General features: G+C 43.7%; 1 protein-coding gene across 4 annotated transcripts; it reads right to left on the minus strand.

The window, feature by feature from the left end:
* Positions 1-346: 346 nt before the first annotated feature.
* LRIG2 (leucine rich repeats and immunoglobulin like domains 2) lies at positions 347-25,421 on the minus strand. Of its 4 annotated transcripts, none has more exons than XR_010745374.1 (19): positions 25,174-25,418; positions 18,656-18,727; positions 18,103-18,177; positions 17,478-17,612; positions 16,811-16,954; positions 16,538-16,681; positions 15,619-15,762; positions 15,242-15,385; positions 12,530-12,610; positions 11,618-11,689; positions 11,410-11,478; positions 9,742-9,905; positions 9,152-9,472; positions 7,769-8,050; positions 6,073-6,522; positions 5,450-5,599; positions 4,285-4,566; positions 2,795-3,397; positions 347-1,862 (listed from the first exon to the last, which is right to left on the minus strand). XR_010745374.1 is itself a non-coding variant. In XM_066335789.1 (18 exons), the coding sequence occupies exons 1-18, from the start codon at positions 25,401-25,403 to the stop codon at positions 3,168-3,170; spliced, it is 3,189 nt and encodes a 1,062-aa protein (XP_066191886.1). In that variant the 5' UTR covers positions 25,404-25,418; the 3' UTR covers positions 347-3,167. The 4 variants fall into 4 exon arrangements, 1 of the variants encoding a protein (XP_066191886.1); XR_010745375.1 differs by having other exon boundaries at positions 347-990; positions 1,704-3,397; XR_010745376.1 differs by lacking the exon at positions 347-1,862 and adding an exon at positions 3,919-4,043 and having other exon boundaries at positions 3,261-3,397; positions 25,174-25,421.
* Between the last annotated feature and the right edge of the window lie 1,227 nt (positions 25,422-26,648).

Here is a 26,648-nt window from a genome sequence, read left to right on the forward strand (position 1 = left end):
GGTCTAAAGTGCAGGAAGGCAGCATTGGAAAAGCAGGAGAAAAGTGTGGGGAGTACAGTGATCTGCAAGGCTCCTGGCCCAGAGTCAATACTACCTCCCCTCCCCCATTTTCCAAAAAGGGTACAGGTACTCCCTGCAGGAAAACTGAAATAAGAATAAGAGAATCAAAGAATGGCTGAGATTGGAAACACCCTCTGGATGGCACCTTGTCCAAATCTCAGAGTCCCACGAACATGGTCAGTCGGCAAAGTTCATTCTCCTTTTTTTTTTTTTCCTATGAAAACTAAATACAGTAGGACAAAATATAATCCTTCGATCTGCAAATTAACAGAGTCACACTGAACGCTCAATGTATACAGCATTTTATTGTTTGGATGTATGTTACAATGGACAACCCTATATTACATATGCTATACAAAATATACATTCTGATGTGAAAAAAATATAAATAGACAATAGGAAATAGCAAGAGGGAATAGAAGCAGCTTTGCTCTTGCTGCTTCTGACCCCTCAGTTCCTGTACCGGTAGTATCAATGCTTTGGCATTGATTGAGGCAATTGCTTGTTTTTACTGAAAAAAGAAAGGCCACTGTTCCCTCTCCAAAGGGGGAAGAAGACCCACATGATTTTCTCCTCCAAGTCTACCAAATAAGTTTTTCCACAGTGCAGTAAAGTGTCACCTACTTACAAGCATCAGCTATTTACAACCAGCTTATGGACTTTAAATGCTCATGGAAGGATGTAAAAGTCTTAATTCAGGATTCAGCTTTTATAGGCCACTCTCACAGAAATCAGAGCAGCTTTAGCTGCACTGTTTGACAGCCAGCATAGTCTTGGCTCAGACAGCAGTGATTTTAAAGCCCTGGTCTAGGCTAAGCAGGTCTCACCTACCTAAAAGGTATTCCCTTGCTCCAGACAGTTGTACCCCAAGTGCTCCCAGGGTCTGGACAATGCCAGCTGCGCTGTGACAGATGTGTGTGAGCTCAGCTCCTACAAAGAGAGAGAGGAATGAAAGAAATAGGAACAAGCATTTGCCAAATGGTGACAAGAGAACAGCAGCAGGGATGTGGTTTTCCCAATCCTGGGAATCACACATTGCCACCAGTGCCCTGTCCCAGTAGCCTGAGTGACTGGCTGAGAGAGCAGCCCACAAGGATAAGGCTTGGCTGCTGCTGTAGTTTCATGGCATGACCTTTCTCATCTGGATTTAAACTGACAGTGATGGGACCCTGCAGCAGGGATCACTGGATTCAGAATAAGCATGTGCCTTAAATGCTGTCTGGGAAGGAAAAGTCTGGAGGAAATAAAACCAGAAAGAAGTGAACTTAAGAATCTTTTTTTTTTAAACCTTTTACTTGTCAGAATCCAAAAATTTACACACCTGTGTTTCTCTCCATTTTACCCAAAGGTCAAGGACAATTGGATCCCCCTCCCATTAAAGCTGCTGTCTACCAAAGCACCAAAGCTGGCTTTGAGAGCATGGGAAGAGGCCTTGAAAATATTTGCACATTTAGAAAGATTTGACTATTATTCCTGTCCAAAGAGCCATGGCAAAAGCATCATTACTCCCAGTGTTTCCCCACTCATGTACTCAAATACTTCACCACAGGCTCTAAATTCAGCTGTGATTCTGCACAACTAGACCTGACAATTGAGTCACAAACCCTTCAGTCCAGGAATGGATCAATGGGAATTTCACATACCTACAACTGAGCTGGGTCAAAAAGGGGCTTCTGTCTTCATAAAAATATCACACAGATGATTTTATTTGGGTACAAATCCTACAGCTCCAAAGCAGGCAGTAGTGACCAGGAAAGAAGCATGCCACTCTAAAGGCATGACCACAGAGCACAGTGTACCCGCTGAAAACACATAGAAGTCTTTTAAAACGTTCTACAAAAAGGAGCATTTTCCCCCCCCAGAAAAGTACTTTTCAGAAAGTCTTTATAATGTCATTGTTTCTCCTCATTTTGTCAGGCGCCATCTCACTGGAACTATCAAGTCTGAGCTTCCTCTCTCTCAGCAGGATTTTTCAGTAGCAAGGGGTTCCCTGCATTGTGTCATTTCTCATCTGTCAAATATTTAAACATTTTGACCACATTAAGGTTTAAGGGAACTATTAGCTCAACAATTTAGCCTGATATTTTACAACAGAAAAGGACCAGTGTTTTAAACTCCAAATGCCTTTGGCTATGCAGAAGAAATAAGTATTTATCAAGTGCTGTCTCAATTTACCTCACGCTTTTCATCACCACATTCTTTTTATAAGTTCACTTAACTGTCAACTACAAAAACATATCGAGTCCCTCTCAATAGACACAATATGAAGGGGGGCTTTATAGATAAAAGCTTAGATAAACCTTGAAACTCTGCTAATATAATGAAATGGATCAGCTTGCCGCCAGGTCAGCCAGGTGCACAGTTGTAAGCAACAATGAAATTCATCAATATCACAGTTCTACCACATATCTATAAGTAAATGCACTTGTTTTCAAAACAAAGACAGCTCTATTCCCTCACAAACAAGCTTTTGGTTCCCCCAAGCCCCTCATATGGCTTGATATGCAGCTGTCAAGACTAACAGTATGATACATACTTTGGCATAATAAAAAATAATTTACATTACAGCCAACACATTTATATGCTTAGTGTATACAAAATATTTATAAATGCAAGTTTCTTTACAACTAGAATCCATTATTCATAGAAGAAAACAAGCCCCAAATATAGACTGGCAACAGACACCTGCCAACAGTCTAAGGAAGGAAAAGCTGGCCAAGAGTTTTATGCTTACAGTTCCAGGGGAATTCCATGAGGAGGCCCTGATGGTTTGTTTCCAAGCAGACAAAGCACTGTGAAATAGCTACACACATTCTCGAGAGCTTTCCAAAGCATGCACCACCACAAAGGCTGCTTCCAGCATCACACAATCCATGTTTTCATGGTATTTTTGTAGATGGCACTAATTATCCACATGTTCTCTGGTACACAGTCCCATTTTCCAACAGAGAAATTGCAGAAAAAAGGGCGTGTGCCACCTCCTCCAAGAGAGTCTGACTGTTGGTACTTGGAGACACATACATGAGCATCTTTGGCCTTGGGGTTAGTCCTGAGGTAGTAAATACAGTCAGTCAACCTGGATTTGCTTTCAGGGCTTTGTGAGTGTTTTATGTGGTTTCACTGTGGTCATGAATGTTCCGTGTCCTGTTAAAATCAAAATTCTCCTCCCGTAGCCTGTGGCAGGCTCTGGGTGAGGCCTGGTCCCGGTCACTGCTGGTGACACCATCACCCTGAAGTGGCTGTGGGGCCTTGTGGGCCAACGGATGGTGCAGGAATTGCGGGTGAGAGCAAGCCAGGTCTTTGCTGCCTCCCCCCCACAGAGGAACCTGGAACGGCTCTGAGGGAGAAAAATTAGAAGATGAACAGGAGCAAGTTCACAGAGTCAAGAAATATCCTAAGTTGGAAGGTACCCTCAAGGGTCGAATCCAGCTCCTGGCCCTGCACAGACACCCCAACAAATTCCATCCTGTGCCTGAGAGCATCGTCCAAGCACCCTTTGAGCTCTGGCAGCCTTGGAGCCATGACCATTCCCTGGGGAACCTGTTCAGTGCCTGACTACCCACTGGAGGAAGAACCTTCTCCTGATCCAGACCGTGCCTGACACAGCTCCAGCTGCTCCCTCAGGTGCTGTCACTGCTCACAAAGAGCAGAGATCAATTGCACTCAGATTTTAAGTAGATTTGAGCTCTGTGACTTGGCAATTACAGTCATTCTGAGCTGATTTTCTCTGTTTTTTGAGAGTACATTTTACTAGACAATCTCCTTTTCCAGCAATCTCTTACAGTAACCAGGAACACACACAGCTTCAGTGTAAATTATTAAAAAGGTGATCTGGAAGAAAGTCAACACAAAACCAACCAATTTAGGGAGTTCTCTGAACTTCAGGTCAGCTCAAAGCTTGACTTTCTTATGTGAAGCCCCAATTTTTGGTTAATACATGTCCTTGAAGTATAAGCAAAGGGTCACATTCCACAAACTTAAACCTGCAGATTAAGAAACTCCATCTTTTTAACATTGCTCTTTTCAATCTCAGGTACTGGATGCAAGCTGTTGTTTGCTGATGCAACGTGGGGATTTGGAGAACAAGCAGTTAATAAATGTGAGTTATTCCACAAACTATTGGCACTTGAAAGATTAGATTGTGTGCCAATAGTGAAGGGCAGCATAACAAAAGCCGAAGTTACCGGGGAATACAAAGCAACAAAAGGAAAAGCGGACACTCACCAATAATCTGCTGGGAAGAGACTTTCTTGTCACTTTTTTTGTCATGGTTGGTAAGGAAGACAGGCACATCTCTGTCTGCTAAGAGATTACCCAGAGCACTGGTTTCATTCTGGGTGCGTGCTGTGTACATTTCCTTGGGCATCTGCATCATGAGACTTGGGAGTGTTTGATCCAGGGCGTCCTCCTCAGTGATGAAGGCATAGGGACAGTACTCTCGGGTCCGGGAGTAGATGTTGGCATTGTCATAACAATCTGAGCAGATCACTAATGGTGCTGTGCCACCTGATGAACACAACAGAAAAATAAAGTATTCCCAAAGAGGATGAGGATGCCAGATTTCCATAGGCTTTATGTCCTGGTATGATAATTTATTACAGCAACACAAATTGAAGGGCCTTTTTACAGTTAAGGGAGTAACAGAGTACTCAGCTTGAGAGGTTACATGAGAAATCCCCCAGATTCCTCCATCCAAATTCTCCAGAGCAGTGCCCTTCTGAAGCTGACCAGGGGAACCATGGACATGTTCGCCTGTTTCATGGGCAAAAAAGTTCCATGCAGGTCAGCCAGCTTGCGCATCAGAGTGAAACAGCCTTGGGATTAAACCGGGATACCTGCCCACATCCATCTTGGACCTGACTTGCCCCTGCATACCCACACACATCAGAGCTGCTGATAAACTGGTCACTTAGATGAGCTGCCTCTCAACTCCTTCCTGATACAGACTCTAGTGCAGTGACACTGGGCTAGAGGATCATGGACAGGTGTGAAAAACTATCACCGAGGATCAATTTTCAAGCCAGCGTATATAATGAGTGATGAGTTCTCAGCATTTTGATGGCAAAGAAAGCACCTCTAAGCTCAATGACACAAACATCCAGAAAAATGTCCAAACAAGGTAGGGAAATAGTGCAGACCCCTTAGTTAGGATTGTAACAACCCAACTAGATGTCTGGCACTGACAGGAAATTTTATACCAAGGATAGGAGACACAGCTAGTCAGTCATCTCCCAAGCAAAATCTATTTCCACCTCCTCTGCCTGGCCTCTAGAGATGCCAAAGGAAAGAAACAGGATAAAGACCTACTTTGACACTTAAGCTGTGAGGATGAGAGTGTGCATTGGCATTCTGCCAAGGCACTGGCAACACACCTGAGGGCTTTGCTTACCATCTGTGCCTTTGTGCATGTAGCTGCCAGCTGGAGGCATCAGCTGCTGATGGCTCCCTCCCTCCAAGTTACTGTAGCCTTCTTGAGGCTCAGACAGTGTTCCTTGGGAGGACAGGTAGCTGGGAATGTCAGCAGGTAGGTTCATCTCCTCTGCAAGACAGAATTAACATTGGCAACATTAAACAGTGTGAAGATTTCAAGGTATTACCAGCACTATTCCCCACATTAACAAGAATATGCAGAATTTCAGTTTGCATGTAAGTATCTTTTTTCTGCCTCAGTAATGACAAATCCAGATGGCCAGTTCAAAGCTGACAGGGCCAGAATAAAAATTTACACCTATTATTCCAGGCCCTGAAAACATTTCTAGGTTTATTCAAATATTTACTTCCAAACTTTACTGTCTTCCCTCAATGTAGGACAAACTTAGTGTATAAGGAATAGAATTAGCATGCTTCTGGTATTTAAAAGAACCTCTAAAATGGAGGAATTTGAGCAAATCCTTGAAGGGATTTTAGAAGGAAATCTTCAGTTTTTTAATCTTATCCATTTGTAACAAATCCAGAAATTTCATGTGTTTTAGATTAAAAACAGGACCAGAGACTGCTGATTTTACACTTAACCTGTGTTAGTGATGCTGTAATCTTCATTCTTCCTCCTCATATGGTAGATGACGATAACCCACACCAAGGATGTTCCCACCACACAACACACAACAACGATAATCACGATCCCTACTGTTGTCCAGCCGTCCTCCTCATGGACAATGGCACTCTGGGAAGAATCACAGTTGGGGGAAGCCAGGACATTTAGGTAAATATGGCCACGCTCAGTGCCCAGCGTGTTGGACATGATGCATGTGTACTTCCCAGCATCCTCCAGTCCTGCATCCACTATGATGAGGAGCTGATTTGCTGCAGCGAAGAAATGCCGCTCGGTGACTGTCAAGGGACCATCGTCCTTGGTCCAGTTGAGGCGAGGGGCAGGACTGCCACCAGCTATACACTGCAGGACAGCAGTTTCACCTCGGGTCACTGTCCTGTCCTCCAGGGGCCTCATGAAGGAAGGAGTTTCTGGGACAAAAAGTGAAACTGTAAGATAACTTCAAAGAATCACGGAATCCTAAAATGGTTTGGGTTGGAAGGGACCTTAAAGATCATTCTGTTCCACCCCTGCCATAGACAGGGACACCATCTACCAGATCAGGTTGCTCCAAGTCTCAAGCACTTCTAGGGATGGGGCAGCTGCAGTTGCTTTTGGAAACTTGTGCCAGTCCAATTCTAAATTTGGTGAAAATGTTAAAAGTCAGTATCTTCAAAAAATGCTGCACTCTGGAAGGAACTGACCTTCCATTTATTACTCAGCATGGTTCACAGGATGGGTCAGCTTGGAAGGGACCATAGTGGGTCATCTGGTCCTACCTCCCTGCTCAAGCAGGGTCATCCCAGAGTACATGGGACAGGATTGCATCCAGATGGTTCTGGAACAATCTCCAGTGAGAGAGACTCCCCACCCTCCTGTCTGGGCAACCTGTTCCTGCACAGTAGGTTCTTCCTCACATTCATGCAGAACTTGCTGTGCATCAGTTTCTGCCCATGGCCTCTTGTCCTACTGCTGAGCACACTAAGCACAGCTAGGTCCATCCTCTGACCTCTCCCTGCAGACATGGACACACATTGATGAGGGCCCCTCTCAGACATCTTTTTTCAAGGTTGAACAAGCTCATTTCCCTCAGCCTTCCACAGAATCATGAGATCATTTAGGCTGGAAACGGCCTCTAAGATTATCAAGTCCAACCATTCACCATTTCCTTGTAAGAGTGATGCTCCAGTCACATCATCATCTCCATGGCCTCTGCTGGACTTGCTCCAGGAACTCTGCACCCCTCTTGTCCTCAGGAGGCAGAACTGGGCACTCTCTATGTGCCTCACTAGGGCTGAACAGAGGAGCAGCATCACCTCCCTGACCTGCTGGTGATACTCTTTCTCATGCATCCCAAGATCTGACTGGTTTTCTTCATGGTGAGTTTGTTACCTGTGACAAAATTTGCTCTAATGCAACACAAATTACTTGCCTAATCTGCACTGCTGGACTAAGACATACCACTCAGCTCCATGCAAAGATCACACTAAGTCCAACTCCACTGGGCAGCTCTGCAACTCTGCTTCTAAAGCTTAACTGTGTAAACACCACACCAAGTGCTGCTCTTTGTATTTTAACCTCATTCTCCACCATTTCAACTTGCTGCTCATAGCTAAGCTATACTTCCACTGCAGATGTGCAGGGATCCATCTGCCAGCACAGGCTGGTCACACTTACCCAGCACAGTCAGAGTAGCATTGGCTGAGAGTCCCCCTGCGATGTTCTGGGCCATGCAGCTGTAGATCCCCATGTCTTCCATTTTCACGTTTGCGATGAAGAACACATCGTCCTCAGGCATGACATGCATCCTCCTCTCTCTTGCAGCAGGGAAATCTGTGCCACCATCCTTCTGCCAGGAGATCTGTGGAGGAGGGTGGCCCTCAGCAGCACACTCCAGCCGGGCCATTGCCCCGGTGCGGATAGTGAGATCCATGGGAGTTTTCAGGAAAGAAGGCAGCTCTGGATCAAAAGGGACATTGATTCAGCATTTTCAATACCAGGTAAAATGCAGCAAATGCTCCACAGCAGAGACAAAATTTGAAAACATCTAAACACTCCATAAGAGAGAGGAACACATTCTTCTGAAGAACTGCACAGATTTTTAGTGGTTATTTCTAAGAGTCTTTCTCCCAAAATTTAAATACAGTATCTACAGTGTTTATAGAATCACAGAATGCTTTGGGTTGGAAGGGAACCTTAAGATAATACATGTCCAAGGACAAAGACACCTTCCACCCTCCCAGGTTGCTCCAAGCCTCATCCAACCCGGCCTTGAACACTTAAAGGGATGTGTAGCCACAGGTTCTCTGGGCAGTCTGTGCTATGGCCTTGCCACACTCACAGGGAGAAATTTCTCCCTAATATCCAATGCAAACCTGCTCCATTTCAGTTTAAAGCCATTACGTTCTCTAAGATGATTTCTCACGGGAAGAATCCAGGGAAAAGTCTTTGCCACATTTGTCTTCCCTGCTAACAGGGAAGGCAAGCTTCCAACTCATCACCTCTGCTCTGAGCTACTGTGGGGATCAGTGGTCAGCTGACTGATGTGAACATTGTCTTCTCACCTCCTCTTCCCTCAAAATAAACAGGCTTATGACAGCTAAAAAAACCCCAAAAAACCAAAAACCAAACAAACAAACAAACAAAAAAGATCAACCCCCCCCCCAAAAAAAACAAACCCAAAAACCCTTTGCTTTTGACTTTCCAGTTTTTATGACTTATTTTCAGATGAGTCTTCCTCAGTTTTACAAACGTGGGAAAGGTGCTGAGTTCTGAGGAGACAGTAGAGGGAGCTTTCAGTTGAAAGAATTCCACCTCCAATTAACAAGATGAACAACTAACTGAGTTCTAATAAAGCACGGGAGATAACTGCCACTTTCAAAAAGTGAATAGAGGCTTTTTAGCCACAAAACCCCTTTGTAAAATAATGTGTGATATTTCTAAATCCCATTGATATTTTCAAGACTATTTTGGGCCAGCTTTAGTGAAAAATAGACTTATAGCTACTTAAATGAAGTTTTAGGTTCAGAGTGTTTCTCCTTTTCTGCCATTATCACTTACCATTAACAGTCAGCTTGGCTTTGTTGGAATAATTGGAGCCAAAGTGATTGGTGACAATGCACTGGTATTTCCCTTCATCAGTGAAATTCACATTGAAGAGGTGCAGGACAGTGGTGTATTCCAGCACCTCCCCACTTTGCTGCTGGTACCTGGCAAAATTCTCAACCTCTGCATCATAGAGGACCTCGCTGTCTTTGCGCCAGGCTGTGGCCATGGGTGAATCACTGCTGCTCACAGCAGTGCACATCAGGGTCACATTTGTGCCTCGCAGGGCCACCGTGGTCTCTGGGTGGATTCTGATCTGTGGTTTAGGGAAATTATCTGGAAAAAAAAGCATAATCTATTTTCACTGGGAAGCTAAATAAAAAGAATGCCCAACAGCACTACTCTCTCAGGTCAACTTCAGTGCTCAAACAGCACAAAACAGAGTGCAGAAATACAGAATTAAATCCCAAACTCACAGCAGACTCAGTGATGTACGTGGGCCCACATGGGCACCATGGCCAGGACCAAGTACCTCCCCAGCTTGATTTCAGCTACAAGACTTGTGTTACCGTGCTTCTGTATCAAAAGTCACTAAAAATACAAACCACAAACAAAGTCATCAGGGTCCACACTGAGAAGGCTCTGTCCTGCCAACCACTCAGGGTGAGCACAGCTGACACTGACAGCCTGCAGCAAATGGCTCTCACTGAGCCACTGGGGCAGCCATTTCAACTGGCAATCACAAAGCAAACTGCTTGTGTTCAACACTCTGCAGAAACAGGGCAAAACAAAAGGGTGAGTGAAGTTTATTTCACATGCATACGTGTGATTTCACGCAACAAAGCAACTTAAAGCATACAAATACAGAAACATCAGATTTACAGTATTATTTTATGCATATGGGTATTTATTATAAAATCTTAGCTATTTATGCTGAAATCAGTCCTCTATGTCAGCATTAAAACCTTACATTTCATTTCAGTCCATTTCAGTTTAAATTCATGAAGAATTTAAACTCAGATCAGAGTTCCAACTTCTTAAAAAGCAATCCCAAAGCCACTAAGCCTGTCTTTACAGTTATCTCATCCTTCTTTAAAGCATTTAAAAGGAACATTGTAGATCAGCTCCATGTTTCAAACGGAACACGACTGCCATTATGAAACGAGCAGAAGCCTCTATTCTCATTTTAATGTTAGCTGATCAATATTTAAGGCCAAAAGTAATTTGTTTCATACAGGTATCAACTGCAGCTTGTTTTCTCTGCTCCACAGAAAACGTACCAACAGGACACAATGACGGGTCTCTTCTTTTCTACCATCTGCTTTTCAAAGTTTCCTAAGTATAATTACTCATTCCCTGGAGTGCCAGATGCCACCTCTGAACTGATTTCAAGACACTGGGGGGCTGAGTTTTGTTTGCCATACTCCATGTATGAGTATAAGCGACTTGAGACAGTCCAGCACTTAACAAGAAGTGATCTGCCCTACGATGAAGCCAGTCATGGGAGAAAAGAGGCACCAAACAAGCCGAGATTCCATCCTGCTCTTTGCCTGTATGTATCAATGACTCATCACTTTTAAAATACATCAAAGAAAGCAACAAAAGTTTGCAAAACACCTGAAAGCGTCTTCTCACAGTGGCAAATCTTGCAGACTAAGTCCATCTGTCCAAAGTTAACTAACGGACTAACAGTTTTAGACCAGATTACAACAGTCAGAGACTTTATCTCACAGAAAAGACTGCATTACAGAAGGATTAGTCTTGGGTGTGAAGGTCACTTCACATTATATTACTTCAGATGTCTGAAGACCACAAGAGACCCTATCAGCTTAAACATCCGCTGAGCACATACAAAATCTTGTCTAGCTGAGAATTTTAAAACCTTTCCCTAGCTCCCCAAAATAGAAAGAAAAATCACAGTGTTTGCAAATCCTCCTGAGAGATTCCTGATGAATTGTTTTGCTCACTGTCTACATGCAGTGCTGAGCTTGCTGCAAAATCATAGGCTAGGAAAAGCTTAATGGATCAGCACTGCAAAACAAAATTAACTCCTACTAATTGCAACTAAGGAAATGCAAGTGAAGATTTTATCAAATCTTAAATCTAAATATACTGCTACCAACTCTGAGTTGATAATCTGCCAGTAGTACTGCAAATATTTCATGATGAAAGCAGACACACTTCCGACAACTTCAAACAACCCTACAATGGCTAAAGAGTGCTTTCCAAGGTAGGGCTTGTAAAGAATCTCTAAATAATTGTCATGAACTTACAGCTCCTTTAGCTGAGCCTGGGCAAAAGCATTTTCTTGGATTGACATTATTGCATTGCTGCTTAAGTCTCTGTAAGTTAAGGAAAGAGCACAATAATGAGTCAGTGTGATTTCATATGTTGCCTTCAGTTAAATTCTTGAAAATCTCACAGACAACACAAGACTGAAGTTGACAAATAATTAAGAGTTCTACAAATTCAAATACTTACAGATGTACAAGTCCTTCAAGACCAGAGAATGCTTTTTTGGTAATTGACTTAATTTGATTTCCTTGCAAGATTCTGAAAATAAAGGCCCAAAAACCAGTCTGAATGTCAATATCAGCTCACAAACAAGACCCGAAAGAAGTTCCCTATGATGCTTAACTGCATTTTTTTTTCCAATTCTAGCTGAGATACAGGACTTACAGGACTAAACACTATATTTTTTAGCTTAAAGGCTCAACTGATTTTCCTGAGAACAGGGCTTCTTTTCTATTTCCAACTTAGAGATTTGGGATAGAGATGTGTCAGAAGATAACTTAAGCCAGGAGGATGAAACAGCAATAAGTAGAATTTAGGAGTGAAACAATAACTTTCTAATACCAACCTGCTACCACCACACAACTTCCTGGACTGCACCCTCACACCAGGCTATTTGTTACAAGCAACATTTGTAACTACACAGGATGGAGCTTCCTACAAAGCAGGTGGCAGTGCATGAAAAGCACACAGTCTAAGTATCAAGAACTTTGTTGTTGCAATAGTGTTTCAAATTTGCCTAAAAATACTTTGTGTTTTGGGGTTTTTTTTTTGTTTGTTTGTTTGTTTTTGATAAGTAGTAACTTTTACCCCAAACAAAGAAGCACAAAAAAATGACAATCATCACACAGAGGGAGTGAGGTATTCAATAACAAACGCAGTCAAATACTTATGCTTAATCTCATCAAATTGGTGCTACATGGATCTGATGCTTCCGAACAAGGAACCCAGGGCTACATCAAGAAGTTGTGGCACACAAGTGAAAACACTGTGAAAAGGCTTTCTGCCTCCTGTCATTGATTTACAATTACTTAATATTTTGCATTCACCCTCTCTGCATGCCTGGGAAGTGCTGTTGTTCCCCTAATTTGTAATACATACAGTTTATCCAGCCTGCTGAGTCCCACAAAAGCTTCATTTGCATCTTCTATGGCCCAGGAGATCTCATTGTTCCGCAAATCCCTACAGGAGAAGACATTTCTTAGAAAGAAGCCTTGGAACATCATCGTGACCAGGGCTAGTGGTGAGCTGCAGAAAACAGGCCAGGTATGGGGCTCTGGCACAGAATCACCTGGAAGGCAATTTTACAAATCTCTTACAAAACTAAGCTTGTCAGGAGATGAATTTCTCACTCCAGAGAGGCCAAAGGGAACGCACCACGATAACTGCTGCAGTCAGCATCACAAACAAATTCTGCAGCACAACTTCTTGATGTGGCATTCACGGAAAGCCCCGGTCTGACCAGCATTTTTCACGTGATGGACTACTTGCCAGAAGCTGGGAGAGGCTCCTGAAGCAAGTTGGTTCATGTAAGGGAATTAACCAATACACCAGCAGCATTAATATTCACAAGTAACAGGCTTATACCAGCATTAGCATATTAAGGGATTACACCCAGGTTACAGTGTAGGCCTGCCAGGCACACTGTGGTGGATATTCAAAATGAAGTTGATATTCTGCTCACAAAATCTCATTATCAGCTAATGGGATTTCTGACTGACCTCAGCACAGCACTTCAGCCCCTCATGGAGAGGAGAGGTCTAAACAGCAAAAGCAATAGAGCAATACAGTTTGGAGAGGATTAAATGCTCTTCAGAGAGAAGATGAAATAAATTCACTTGCACTTTTAGCCTGAACAGCATGGACTGAGCCAAGAGCACCTGTTTTGATACCACCATGCAAAGAGAGGAGTGTATTTAAAGGAAATCAGGCTAATAAAAAATAGTCTGCCCTGTGTTTTACTGGATATTCTATGCAACAGCTAGATGAAGCTTCTAAATGAGTCAACTGACAAAAAACTAGCTGCATACACAGGCAACTGTATATATCACTCCTATAAACACCCCTTTCCCTGTGCTAATGAGGGGAAAATGAAGTATCTACTTTCCCATTACATGAGACTGTAAACTGTGTAAAACACCATCCTGGAAGAGACTGGGATCAACCTCTAGGATACTAACAGTGGTAAAACACAATTTTCTTATTTTTCTTACTTTGAAATATAGAAGTCTTGTTAAAACCACACACAGCAGTCACTTCCACAATTTGTATTTATACACTTCCAAGTTTAGGACAAAAAAAAAAAAAAAAAGAATGCCATATTTCATGCATAACAAGGTCTGAAAAAATATGGCCTTGAAACTTGCTCACATCAAATCTTTTCCTCCTTGAAAAATATTCAAGCTAAGGTACCCAACATGAAGCTGAGCTAATAATGACTTTATGAATAACATGCCAAATTTATTTCCAAGTTGCTCATTCTTGTGATCTGAAACACATTTCTAGAATCATCTCAAGACCTCCTTCAGAATGTCAGACTGTAAGCGCTGGAGAATATAAATGCCAAACTGCTCAGAGTATTATGAAGTAAATAACGTGATAATACGTAAAACTTCAAAACTTCAGTGCTATTCTTCGATACATCTGTAATCCTAACTTGCAGTTTATGTATAGTTTTACAATTTATTCTCCTACACTGCAGAATGGCAGGTCCGGGACATACAGAAATACGTACACCAGCCATAGCACCAAACAACCAGCACACAACCAACAATGGAACTAAAACCACATGGTATCTCTTGTTTTTTGAAGTATTTTTACACTCCACTACTCAGACCACTTAGCCAAACGAGTGAGCAGCCCAAAAGAAAAGCCTCTCTTTGTGCGAGAGAGGAGTTGGCTCCTCACGCCTGGCTGGGCACTAATGCTTGGAGCCTTGTTAGTCACCACTGCTCTCCATCCTGCACATTCCAGTCCCAAAGTAAAGGGCCCAGGCCCTTGCTGTTGACACCCCTGAGAGTCCAAGAAAACCTACTAATTAATCTGCTCTTGTTCTTTTTCATGCTGCTCTAAATCTAAGAAATCAGGTTTAATTATTTCATTAAAAGGTTGCATTAAGGTTAACAGAATATGACTGCTTACATAAATCTCTCTGGTGAGTTTGCTTATTTAAGCATTTATTTCATGAAGTGACAGAGGGGTTATAAATTTTCACTCCTTTCTCAAGTACTGTTGTTTAGGATAATTACAGCTGCTCAGATCTACTCAGGACAGTACTGGGTCTTTTCAGAAATATCCAACATCTGCCATGAGAGGTCCTGGCAAGTGCAAAGCTGTGCCTTCAGCAGCAAGAAGCAACTCAACACCTATTATGTTTGAGGTCAGCACATGAGCATGATGGGCTAAGCCCCACCTTCTACAACACAAAAGGGTTCAGTCCTTGATTTCTGAGGTTCCAAACCTAAGAAAACCCTCTAGAATAAAGAGCTCCAGGCTATTTGCTCCACAACTGGATACACAAGGTACTCACACCTCACAGAACTGGCAAGACACACATCTGAGCACTCAAGGTCACCAAGTCACTGTTTCTTACCACTTCTAAAATTGAGTGGTTGGTTTGTTTTAGCTGGGCTGGAATTATGTCATGTTGGCAAGCCAAAACATTATCAGCCCTACCACACTTGCAGGCACAACAGCACCAACAAGGATCTCAGGCTTCCACAGTGCAATATCCATTGTCTCTACTTCCAAAAACTCCACTTAAATTAAAATTGCATTTAACTGAAATTTCTGTTTAAAGTTTTCTGTACTTACAAGGTGTGAAGATTTGTCAGACCTCTAAAGACACCATCAGCAATGTGATTAATGCGATTGTCACCCAAGTTTAGCTTCTCCAATAAGCCAAGTCCCACAAAGGCAGATTCCTTGAGGCGAGTGAGCTGATTGTATGACAAGTCTCTGGAAATATTCAACACACACATTAAAGGCAAGCAGGGGGATTAATTATTAAGATACTGTCTGACTAGATTAACTATTGTGTTCTAATTTCTCTAACAGAATACTTTTAATTAAAATACAACATTACCATGGACCTAGCAGGGAAATGGAGTACTTCCTTTGGCAATTCATCCTTACCAATCAATAGCTGCAACATTAGAAAAATCCCCAATGAATAGCAGCCCAGGACTTACAACTCAGCAAGTCTTTGGCAGAATTCCCATGCATCTGGGCTGATCCTGGTGATGGCATTCTGGCTAACATAGAGTTGTTGCAATGTCCGCAGTCCATACAGCCAGCCCTTGTTTACTTCTGTTAAGTTATTATGTTCCAGTTCTCTAAAGAATTAGAAGGTAAAAACATTTGCCAAATAGCTAATCAATGAAACATCTACTTACAAAAATTTCACCATGTGGATTTGAAAATTATTTTCTAACTTTAAGCCTCAGACAACACAAAATACATGATTCTTTCAATTTCATTGAAATAAAAAAATTTACTAAAGTATATGAAGAACTGAGTAACTCAATAGCAGCTTCAGGGATCCAGTGGCAGAAACAAAACTATAATCTCTACTCTCAAAAATAACTTTTTAAAAAAAGTCTTTTGCCAACATTGCATCATACGCCCTTGTGTTCACACTGTCAAAGTCACAGAGGAAAAAAACAAGCCCATGTTATGGAGACTGCAAATGAAAACCAGCAAAATGCAACTACAGAGGCAAACATTCCTGATCACCATGTAGGAAGAAGCTGAAAAGAGGACCAGTATAATAATGGAATCACAATACTGGTTTGTGTTGGAAGGGACTTCAAAGATTGTCCAGTTCCAACTCCCTGCCATGGGCAGGGACATCTTCTACTAGACCAGGTTTCTCTATTCAACCTATTCAGCCCTATTCCATCTGGCCTTGAACACTTCCAGGAAAGGGGAATTTTATCTTTCCACTTCTGAAGTAACCAGACATGACATAAAAATAATGGAGAAATATTCTTTTCCTTTGATTTTGTCAATATCTCGGCACAGCCTTGATGTAAGGGAAACCGTACAGGATGCAACTCTACAGAGCCATTTTCTTTTTGCTAAAAAAATTCCACAACCAAGCATACTCACAATTCCTCTATATTACCCAGGCCAAAGAATGCTCCATCCATTAGTCTGCTAATCCCATTGCGCTGCATTTTCAAGGATTTTAAGGATTCCAATCCTTGGAATGTAAGACTTTCCACTATTTTAATCCGGTTCCTTTTCAGTTCCCTTTCATAAAGATGACATTCAAATATTAAGACACCTTGAACAAGCACCATTGTGTGAAAATCAAGAACATGCTGAGACTAACAGCTCAGCTGTAAATGTTGTTTTGATGTTTTCAAGACTGTTACTTACAGAAACTGCACATGAGGCAATCTGAAGATCTTCGGTGGAATCATACTAATCCTATTTCTGTTCAGTTTTATTACCATTAGTGAGCTAGATAAGTTATCAAGGCAACCTGCTTCTAGAGTAGTTATTCTGTTGTTACTCAGATTCCTAAGGAAGGAAGGAGGAAGGAAAGAGGCCTTTCAGAACACAGATTTTAATGAACACAATGGCACAAGCACCCCAGAGCAATCACTGCTTAACAGAACCCAAGACCCTTGTGAAGTCACATGACAAATCTGAATTCTGGGATACCAAGCTAAATCCTTTTCCCCAAAGGAATCTGTGTGAGCAGTTGATTTTTACTGCATGCCCATGTTTCAGTTAGAAGTAGTTAGCACAATGTCCACAGTGATCTGGCAGGGCAAAAATTATTCCCTGTCCCTGATGGATTATGTACTTGCATTGTGACAACAGCAATTGCTGTGTTCCATGTTATTTGGGAAAATACAATACAGATTGGTATGAAAACTATTTTATTTCAAGGATATCTGTAGTTCCATTGAGCACTGCTGCCAGTTCAAAGCTGTGTAAGGATGCCAACTTTGGAACACTAATTTAAGAGGAAATAAGGTCTCCAACATTATCACTGTAGAACCAGGACTCCCAGAGACAGCAGATTACTCATACTTACAGGTACTTCAGTTGCATTCGTGGAAAGGAAGAAGCTTTAATTTCTGAGATAAGATTAGAACTAAGATCTAGATTTTCCAATGAAAGGTACACCTGGAGTTGCTCAGCATTTATTTCTGGAATGGTATTATGTACCCTGAAAAAGATCAGCAATAAATATGATTATCACAACACCTCATCCTTCCAGTTGCACAGCTGAAACAGCAACAGGATTCTGTGTATCAGCAGTACTAGTGAGCTTCATGAATGGGACACCCACCACATGCTTCCAACAGCGTTAATTCCTAAAGCAATACTGCAAATCCAAGGGCTATTGCCACCGTGACATATGAACAGATTCAAATTCTGAGGCCTATAGCTGAGCTGGTCCTTGTGGGAAGTGTCATTCCTGGACTGAATCCCACCACTGCCTGCCTTGGTTGATGGCATTTTACTGGTAATTTAGGGTGACTTGATTGTCTAACTGATTTGTATTTCTTTTAAGAGTGCTTACATATTCCCTGATGCTCTTTACACGATCAGTATTTCAAGAAAAAAGGTGTTTTCCTACAATTTGATAGCAGAACTCTAACATGGTTCTCCCATTTGTTAAACAAACAAAAAAAGGCAGATAAGCTATTACTTACAATGAGAGAAGAGTTATATTGGAAGTTGTTTCTCCAAAATATGGAATTTCACTTAGCTCATTGTAATTCATTTTCCTTAAATAGAGGGGAAAAAAATTACTGACACTTCAAAAAGGAGATAAATCCTTCTGTACACATTAGAAATAATTAATATCAATGCATTTAATAATTTTACTGTATTAATAATACTTAGTAGTTGACAAAAAACATTTCCCAAGAGCTGAAATAGTAATAATTTGAACAATTTGCACAGTGAAACATGCTAGCTTTTCTCATTTCCATGGATACTATTATTTCTCTTTCATTTAATATCAGCTACAGCCAGAACAAATACAAATAATTTCTCTTTAAAAATATTGGTCTTCTGATCTTTCATGGGAAAGATTTCTGCTCACAGCACAACAGTTTTATAATAAACAGTTTTATACATAAAATGTGCTGCCATTTTTAATTAACTTGCACTGAATATTTTTGCAAGTCAAACCAGGTACCTTGACATGCAATAAAACATTCTGATTAGAATTAGACTTAATCCTCATAAAAAACAACTTACACTTCTTGGAGAGTATGGACAGACAAATCAATGGTCCAGTTGGATGATAATAAATGATTATGACTTAAATCCCTAGAGAACAGAGAAAAAAGATATTTAGCTCCTGGAATGATGATAAAAAAATCTCAAGAAACTCAAAAAATGTATACTTTATGCAATCTCAAGTTTGAAACTGTATTTATGTATTTTATACAATTGCTCCTTCACTAAAGAAAAGAGCTTGTCCTAGTGGTCACTCACAGTAAAAGTCTAAACAGTTCAATTTCTCTGTTTGAATCAAAAAAACTTTTGCTAAAGCTTCTTGATAGGAAGATTGTACCTGACCAGAGAAATTTTACTTTAACCCAGAGGTTTATCAGTACCACTTGTCCACTGCAAGAAGGAAAAACTTTGCAGGGACACGAAAACAATTTCTTACAAAACACCCATTATTGAACTGCTTCCTGTTGCATGATCCCCATTTTCTCAGTTTTCCAAAGATGTTGACTAGCCAAGGCAGGCTTATTTTAAAGGAACCACAGAAACAAAATTCCCAAACAAGCTGGAATGGAGAGAACCCTGAGGCTGGGAATCTTAGTGACAGATGCTTTAGAACCAGCTGGTTTTACTTATAGGAATCAAATGCAGGAGTTGGACTCTTTCAATAGGCAAGAGTCATTAAATCCAGCTTTAATGCTCACACTGGGTGTTGGTGCTGTTCCCATTGCTATAACTTTACACAGTACTTTACTTTTGCCTTGGACTTGGTGCATAAATGCAACAGATGGGTCCATTTGTGAGCAAAGGCTGCCTCTAGTCATGCCATGAGTCAAAGAAGGACCAAAAAAATCATGTTTGTGATGGAAACATGGTGCAAGCCAGCCACCAGAAAGCACAGGTAGATGTCAGTCCAAAAGGTGAAACCAACTCATCTGTGTGACAACTTTGCTGGCACAAGTGCAGCACAGAGGTGAATTTCCCAAAGCTCATGCCAAGAGCCTAAGTCATTGTGTCTGAACAGACACTGCCACTATGCTTGCAGAATACAACTGGTGCCCTCACCACAGTCAGAAATCGGTTGGTGGAAGCAGGAATTATGAAAATGGTGAAGGATCTAAAAGGGCCATACAAGGAGCAGCTGAAACACTCAGCTTGTTTAGCCTGGGAGATGAACAGAATGAGGTCAGGACTAACCAGGGTCTGCAGCTTCCTCCCAAGGGGCAGCTCTGATCTCTGCTCTCTCTGAGCAGGGACTTTGTACAAGACCCAAGGGAACAGCTGGAGCCACATCACAGGAGGGTTAAGTTGGATATCAGGAAAAGATTCTTCCCCCAGAGATTGGTCAGGCACTGAACAGGCTCCCCAGGGGAGTGGTCAGGGCCTCAAGGCTGCCAGAGCTCAAGGAGCATTTGGACAATGTTCTTGAGCATAGGGAGGGATTTTGAGGTGTTCTATGCAGGGCCAGGCGTTGGCAACGGTTCTTGTGGGTCTCTTCTAGCTCAGGATATTCTATGCCAGCTGGTGGCTCTAGCCTGGCAGCAAGGCATCATGCTTCCCTCCCCATTTCCAATTCTGATGCCGAGAGCTATAACAAGCTACTTTCAGCAAAGCTGTTTCCCTCCCTGTGAGCTCCTCTGGTAAGGTCCTGTATCACTGATCCTTTCCTCATTGCTGCGGTAACATTGTACATATCTATTACAGTTAATTTTAAGATTATCATGCAGGCAGCAGCTATGCTGACACAGGAGACAAAATTAGACTTTGCAACCAAAACTACATTTATCTGTTAAAATGTAAATGAGCTATAGTTCAAAATATTTCCATTGACAACCAGGTTTGGACAAGACACAGCACTTGGACATTCCTCTGTTCCTGCAGTAGCTTTGGGCCTGTGCTTGGCTCCAAATACACTGAGAGCCAAACTTAAGCCTACAAAAATCAGCCCAATCAGCCAGCTCCTGGCCTAGAACAGGTCAACCCCAAAATTCTATCACATGCCTGAGAGCATTGTCAAAATGCTCCTTGAGCCATGGCAGATCATTATTTTTGATCTGTAAGACCAAAACCTACTAAGAGATAACATGGACTGATAATGGACAGACTATAGTATAGTTATAATTGTTAGCTCTCACTCAGGTTCAGTGTAAAGATTCCGTTCTAGCAATGAATTATTAAAATCCTGGATGTCCTGGCAAGTCAGGCAGTTGTTAATGTATTCTCTTAGTTACACAAAAATGCAAATTATACAGATAGAGCAGTGCAGGTGTGGAAACAATTAAAAAAAATTCAAGAGAACCTGGAAAGCTAGCCCTAAACACTAGGAAAAACACAAATTAACCAAGCCTGAGCTGCTCCTCAGTAAGCTTCCCACCACAGGGGGAGACACTCTCCAGCTGCCCAGATTCCCCTGAACCTAGTTCAGCCCCAGCCTCTAGGCACCCACAGGAGCCTGGCAAAGACAGGTGGAGGGAGATATTATCCCAAATCCCTGCAGTAGACTTCCTTGGATTTTTCAAACATGCAGGGACCCAGACCCTGCTGAGCCACCTTGGAGGAGTGTGTTTAACCAGAGTGGGAAGTACTAAGCCATGCTGTTTCCAATGAACCGGTGGGCAACAGAGAGAGGAAAGAGACGATGGACATGGAAGTTAACAACACGCTCCTCAAGGTGTGCAGATGCTCCACTGATGAGCAAAACCAGGCCATGGGTTCTGAGGCAGACCAGCCTGTGTGTCAGGCACAGCTAGCAGGCACTGACACAGATCTTGGAAGCAAGATTAATAGGCAAAGAAAACTGAAACTTGACTTTTCTAAGGCTTTCAGATAGAATATAACAGAATACTTTAGCTGGGTACGGAACCTACAACAACTTTCTACTCCACCTGTCTAACCACATCTGGACTGACCAAAAGTTAAAGCTATTCAGGACACTGTCCAAATTCCTCTTAAACACTGACAGCCATGGGGCATGGGTAATGAGGAGGTGCGAAAATCCAGCTATCCCTCCCAGAAGCCTACTGCTGTATTGTCTAATTACTGAGTTAGAAATTAAGATTTTAATTCAGAAAGAAAAGGAAAGAATTTTTCTATTATTACTCAGATTTGGACTACAACAAAGTTTTCAATACAGTAACTTCTTTCAAGAAGTTGGGTATAGTTGATATTTAAAGTGGTTCTGACATTATTTATATCTACATTCTGTTACTGATGCTTTTCTTTTTCAAACAGACCAACTTATCACAAAATACAGAATTAAATACATTGGCTGATTTTCTGTGTTTAGAGATCATTTAATCACACAGCTAAGATTCCTGCTATCCCAGAGAACCAGGTGTAATTCCCTTGCTCTAGAAAAGCCAAAACCAAAGAACCCAGCAGCCTTTAAGCAGCCTTTGCACTATAACTGGGAGGCCCAAGCTGTGCAGAATATAGGCCAAACATGCAAAATCTGTATTTTAGAGATTCATCTGGTATTGTATATAATATCATCTAAACATTCATTTTGAGCTTAAGTGGTACTCATCTCTTAAGTAAATAAAACAGAACACACATACCAAACTGATTATGGATGATGAAGAATGATGTTAATAAACCCAAGATGAGCATACTGTGGCACTGTAGAGGTGTTGATGCAGAATGCAGGCAGCCAGTTGAGCTCACCCAAAAATATCTACTGTGAACAGAACTTGCTGAACTAATTAACTGGTGCCTGAACTACTTTTGTTTGTCGTGTCTCTGGTTATCAGGATATATAAACACACTTACTACTACGGGACTGGCGGCAGCGACCACCAGCATTGTGCTTCCCTCTGCCCCTACACATAGGGCTGGCAGTCCTTGCTCTAAAGAAACTAACATTAAGAGGCAGTAATATAAAAAAATATTTCCTAACTCCCTAACTTCACAATGTTTTCATCACCCACCAGGTTAGCCACAAAACATATATAACTTCAGAGGAAAAATGAAGTTAGTTGCCTGAGTACTTCCATCATGAAAACCAAGTTCTGCTCTCCTGGCTTTATTAAAAACAAAAAGTGAAAATAAAAACAACCTGCACACATACACTGGAAGCATCACCTGCAAGTAATTTGAGAGTTAGGAAAAAGAAGAATTTTTAGTCCTCGGTGCCAGCTAAAATGGTATCACAGAACTAATAGAGAAAAGCACATCAGGGATTTGATCACTTGATCATGAGAAAAAATAGGCTTTGCTTAATTTTAAACAGCTGGTATATATTTAGATTCAGAACTACTACAGTAGTCCTACTGAAGAAAAAACATCACCCATGCTTCATGCGCCAAAATCCTGAAAGCCACAACAGGACAGACACAGAATGGATTGAGAGCAGCTCTGGGGAGGACTTGGGGATGCTGGTGGATGGGAAGCTCAAAAGAAATGTCCATCTGCAGCCCAGAACACGTCCCCTGAGCCCCCCAGGGTGAGCAGCAGGGGAGGGGAGGATTCTGCCCCTCTGCCACGCTCAAGCAAGAACCCACTTACAGAGCTGCCTCCCATCCTGGGGGAACCCAACATCAGGAGGACATGAAGCTGTCAGAGCAAGTCCAAATGAGGTCGCCAGAGATGCTTTAAGAGTTGGAGCCCCTCTGCTCTGGATACAGGCTGGGACAGCTATGGGTGTTCAGCCTGGAGAAAAAAGGGCTCCAGGGAGACTTTAGAGCCACTTTCAGTGCCTAAAGGGGCACGAAGAGAGCTAGAGAGGGACTTTGTACAAGGACTCAGAGTGACAGAACAAGGGGGAACAGCTTCCCACTGGCAGAGGGCAGAGTTAGATGGATTTTGTGAAGAAATTCTTGGCTGTGAGGGTGGTGAGGCCGTGGCACAAGTTGCTGTGGGCAGCTGTGGCTACCTCCTCTTTCGAAGTGTTCAAGGCCAGGTTGGATAGAGTTTGGTGCAAGCTGGTCTAGTGGAAGGTGCCCCTGCTTATGGCAGAAGCTGGAACACGATGAGCTTTTAGGTCCCTTCCAGCCCAAACCAGACCATGAGCCCCTTATTATTGTTTGCAGCATGTTAGATTGCACAACACAGCACAGTGTCAGCTGTGCTTCTTCCCACTGGAAGTTGTGCCAAGCAGCTTTAAACACACCCTCTATCAGCTTGAACAAAGATACAAGTATTTGTTGAAGCTTGAAAACTTGCTCTTCAAACAGCATGGATATCATTCTGCTTCTTAGCCTCCTGATGAACTGCCTTTCCCAGACACTGACAACTTCCCTGACAAGTTCAAATATCTTTGTACCTCTCTAAACACCAAAGGTTTCACACAGAAGTTGTTGTACTTCTATGCTGAAACACATTTTCTCTTAAACATTTCCAATTGCTGATCGTGCAGAAAAAGGAGAGAACTATAGAAACTCATAAGTGGCAAGAAGGTGACAAGCTTCCTTGGACATGTCCAGTTTCTAACTCAGATCAGACTATTGAGTCCTGCTAAAAGAATTCCTGGAGCTAACTCGAGTGAGCTGTATGTTTAGTATCTTCCCAATAGGCTTAATTTTCTCTTGGTCTGGAATAATGCCATTTTTATCAGTCAGGAAGACTGAGAACTCCAAGAGGGACAAAGAACTCTGTGCACAGAAGCAAGCTTTGATCTCCCTCATATCCTAGCACCTCTTCCTCCCAAATATGCTGTAGCCAAAGGTGACAAAAGCAATGGTGACTGGCACAGCCTTGCATTGTGGATGCAGAGGAAACAACCAGAAGTACCACAACACAGCTAAGGCTGGTGCTTGAAGGAACACTTCCAAGCACAACTCTAAAAGAAAACATCCTAAAGCCTAACTTGAAACTACTTTAAGTTCTGGACTGAATGGCATTAATAAATTACTTGCTAACTACAACCTGTCCATGCTCCACCCTCCTCTCACTTGTTGCCATCACAGAGTAGGGCAAGACAAGCTCGAAACTGTGGCCTAGGACCCCTGCACATGGAGCCTTCGGAGCCAGACTCTCTTTCTCGCCGCTGCCCCTGAGAGAGCCAGGCACCACTGCTGGGGCCACTGCGCCCACACCGCCGCGAGCTCCATGTGAACATCCCATAGACAAAATCACAGAATTAATTTGGTTGGAAAAGACCTCCAAGATCACTGAGTCCAACCTATGACCGAACAACACCTTGTCAATCACACCATGGCACCGAGTGCCACGTCCAGTCGTTCCTTGAGCACCTCCTAGGGACTGGAACTCCACCAACCTCCCTAGGAAGCCACTTCCAATGTCTAATCACTCTTTCTGTAAAGAAATTCCTGCAGATGCCAAACCTGAATCTCCCCTAGCACAGCTTAAGACTCTGTCCTCTTGTCCTATCGCTTGTTACCTGGGAACAGAGCCCGACCCCCACCTGGCTGCACCCTCCTGTTATGGAGTTCTAGAGAGAGATAAGGACACCGAGCCCGGGCCTCGAACCGTCCCCGCCGCCGGGCGCCCACCCCCTGCTCCCGCCAGGCCGAGACCTGCGCACAGCCCGCCGCCCGTATGGCCCGCCGCCCGTATGGCCCCGCAGCCCCAGCGCGCTCACTCACAGGCCCGTGGTGCCGGCGGGCAGCGGCGGAATCCTCCGCGGGCCCGGCCCGCTGGGCAGGCGCTGCCGGCTGCAGTCCAGCAGGCCGCGGCGGCACGAGCAGGGCGCGGCGCAGGGCTCGCCGGTGCCCGCCCGCGCGCACAGCGCTGCCGCCGCTAGCAGCAACAGCAGCGGCCGGCCCTGCGGCAGCGCCCCGCGGGCGGCCCGCACGGCCGGCCCCGCTCCCCGCATCCCCAGGCCCGGCCGCACCGCCCCGCCCGGAGCCGCCGCAGCGCGCAGGCGGCGAGGGGCGGGGCCACCCCGACCGCGGGCAGGGTCAGAGAGGGCGGGCTGCGCATAGGGCGGGGCTGGCGGTGGCCCCGCCCAGCTCGGCGCGGTGAATGGGCCTCAAGCCCCGCCCCGCACAGCGGGGCCCTCTCGGGCAGGGCAAGCAGGGGCGGGGACACCGCCACCGCCCCGGACCGCACCAGCGGCCTGCGGCAGCGGGGGGCGGGACAAGAGGGGGGCGATACCACCACGTGCTTCCCCACCCACAACTTCGGTTTGAAGGTGTGAGGGGCGGGGCCAGTACGGGGTGGAGCGAGCAGAAGCCCCACCCAGTCCCCGTAGCAGCTTCAGATTGTAGACGGTGAGGGCGGGGGTTTTTAGGAGCTTCGTTTCATCAGTTTACAACGTCACCTTGTTCTGTCAATGGGTGTCGGTGGCGGCAGGGAGGAGTCAGATGAGGCACTGCTGTCCTTTCCAAGATGACCCATTCTGTGATTCTGTGTTCCCACGAACCAGGCGCTGTCGCCAGAGTGTCACCCTGTTCCTGGGCTATGGGTGGAACGCACTTGTGCTGAAGTGTCCCCTCACAGGTGTCCCGAAGGCTGTGGGGCTCCACTGTCTCCATGGCCTGGGTCTGTGCTCTCATAGCCGGCATGAGGGCAAACAGACCTGCAGGCCTTCACCTGAATCACACCCGGGCAATTGCCAGTGCCCAGCCTAGCTACCAGCACCTGGGCACAGACCAAACTACTGGCTGTGTGCCCAGCACTGTATGCCCTCTGCAGCCCCTCCATCCCATTCATGTCCTGCTGGGGGTCTCAGGCTGCTCCCATACCCCACTGCTGTGGCCATGACCTCCAGGTTGGCCAAGGTCACTGAATCATTTAGGTTGGAAAAGAGCTCCAACATCATCGAGTCAGATTTGTGACTGAATACCCCCTTGTCAACTAGACCGTGGGACTGACACATCTGGCTGTTGCTTAAGCACCTCCATGGATGGTGACTCCCTGAGCAGCCTGTTCCAATGTCTAATCACCTTTTCTGTGAAGAAATTCTTAATAATAAATAAATTCTTCCTAGAATGTCCCATCTAAACCTTCTCTGGCACAGCTTGAGGTCATTTCCTCTTGTCCTGTCATTTGTTCCTTGGAAGCAGAGCCTGGCCTGCGGCTACACCCTCATCTTAGGAAGTTATGCAAAATTTAGAGG

The sequence above is a fragment of the Sylvia atricapilla genome, chromosome 25 (genome assembly GCF_009819655.1).
Source record: "Sylvia atricapilla isolate bSylAtr1 chromosome 25, bSylAtr1.pri, whole genome shotgun sequence".
Lineage (NCBI taxonomy): Eukaryota > Metazoa > Chordata > Aves > Passeriformes > Sylviidae > Sylvia > Sylvia atricapilla.

What these genes read in the sequence shown, in the direction of transcription:
- LRIG2 (XM_066335789.1), bottom strand. Translation starts at nt 25,403, where the DNA reads ATGCGGGGAGCGGGGCCGGCCGTGCGGGCCGCCCGCGGGGCGCTGCCG. An exon ending in TTGCCTCATGTGCAGTTTCT is followed by an intron (nt 16,682 to 16,810) that starts GTAAGTAACAGT and finishes TCTTTATGAAAG; the next exon opens with GGAACTGAAAAGGAACCGGA. An exon ending in CTCTTCCCAGCAGATTATTG is followed by an intron (nt 3,398 to 4,284) that starts GTGAGTGTCCGC and finishes TTTCTCCCTCAG; the next exon opens with AGCCGTTCCAGGTTCCTCTG.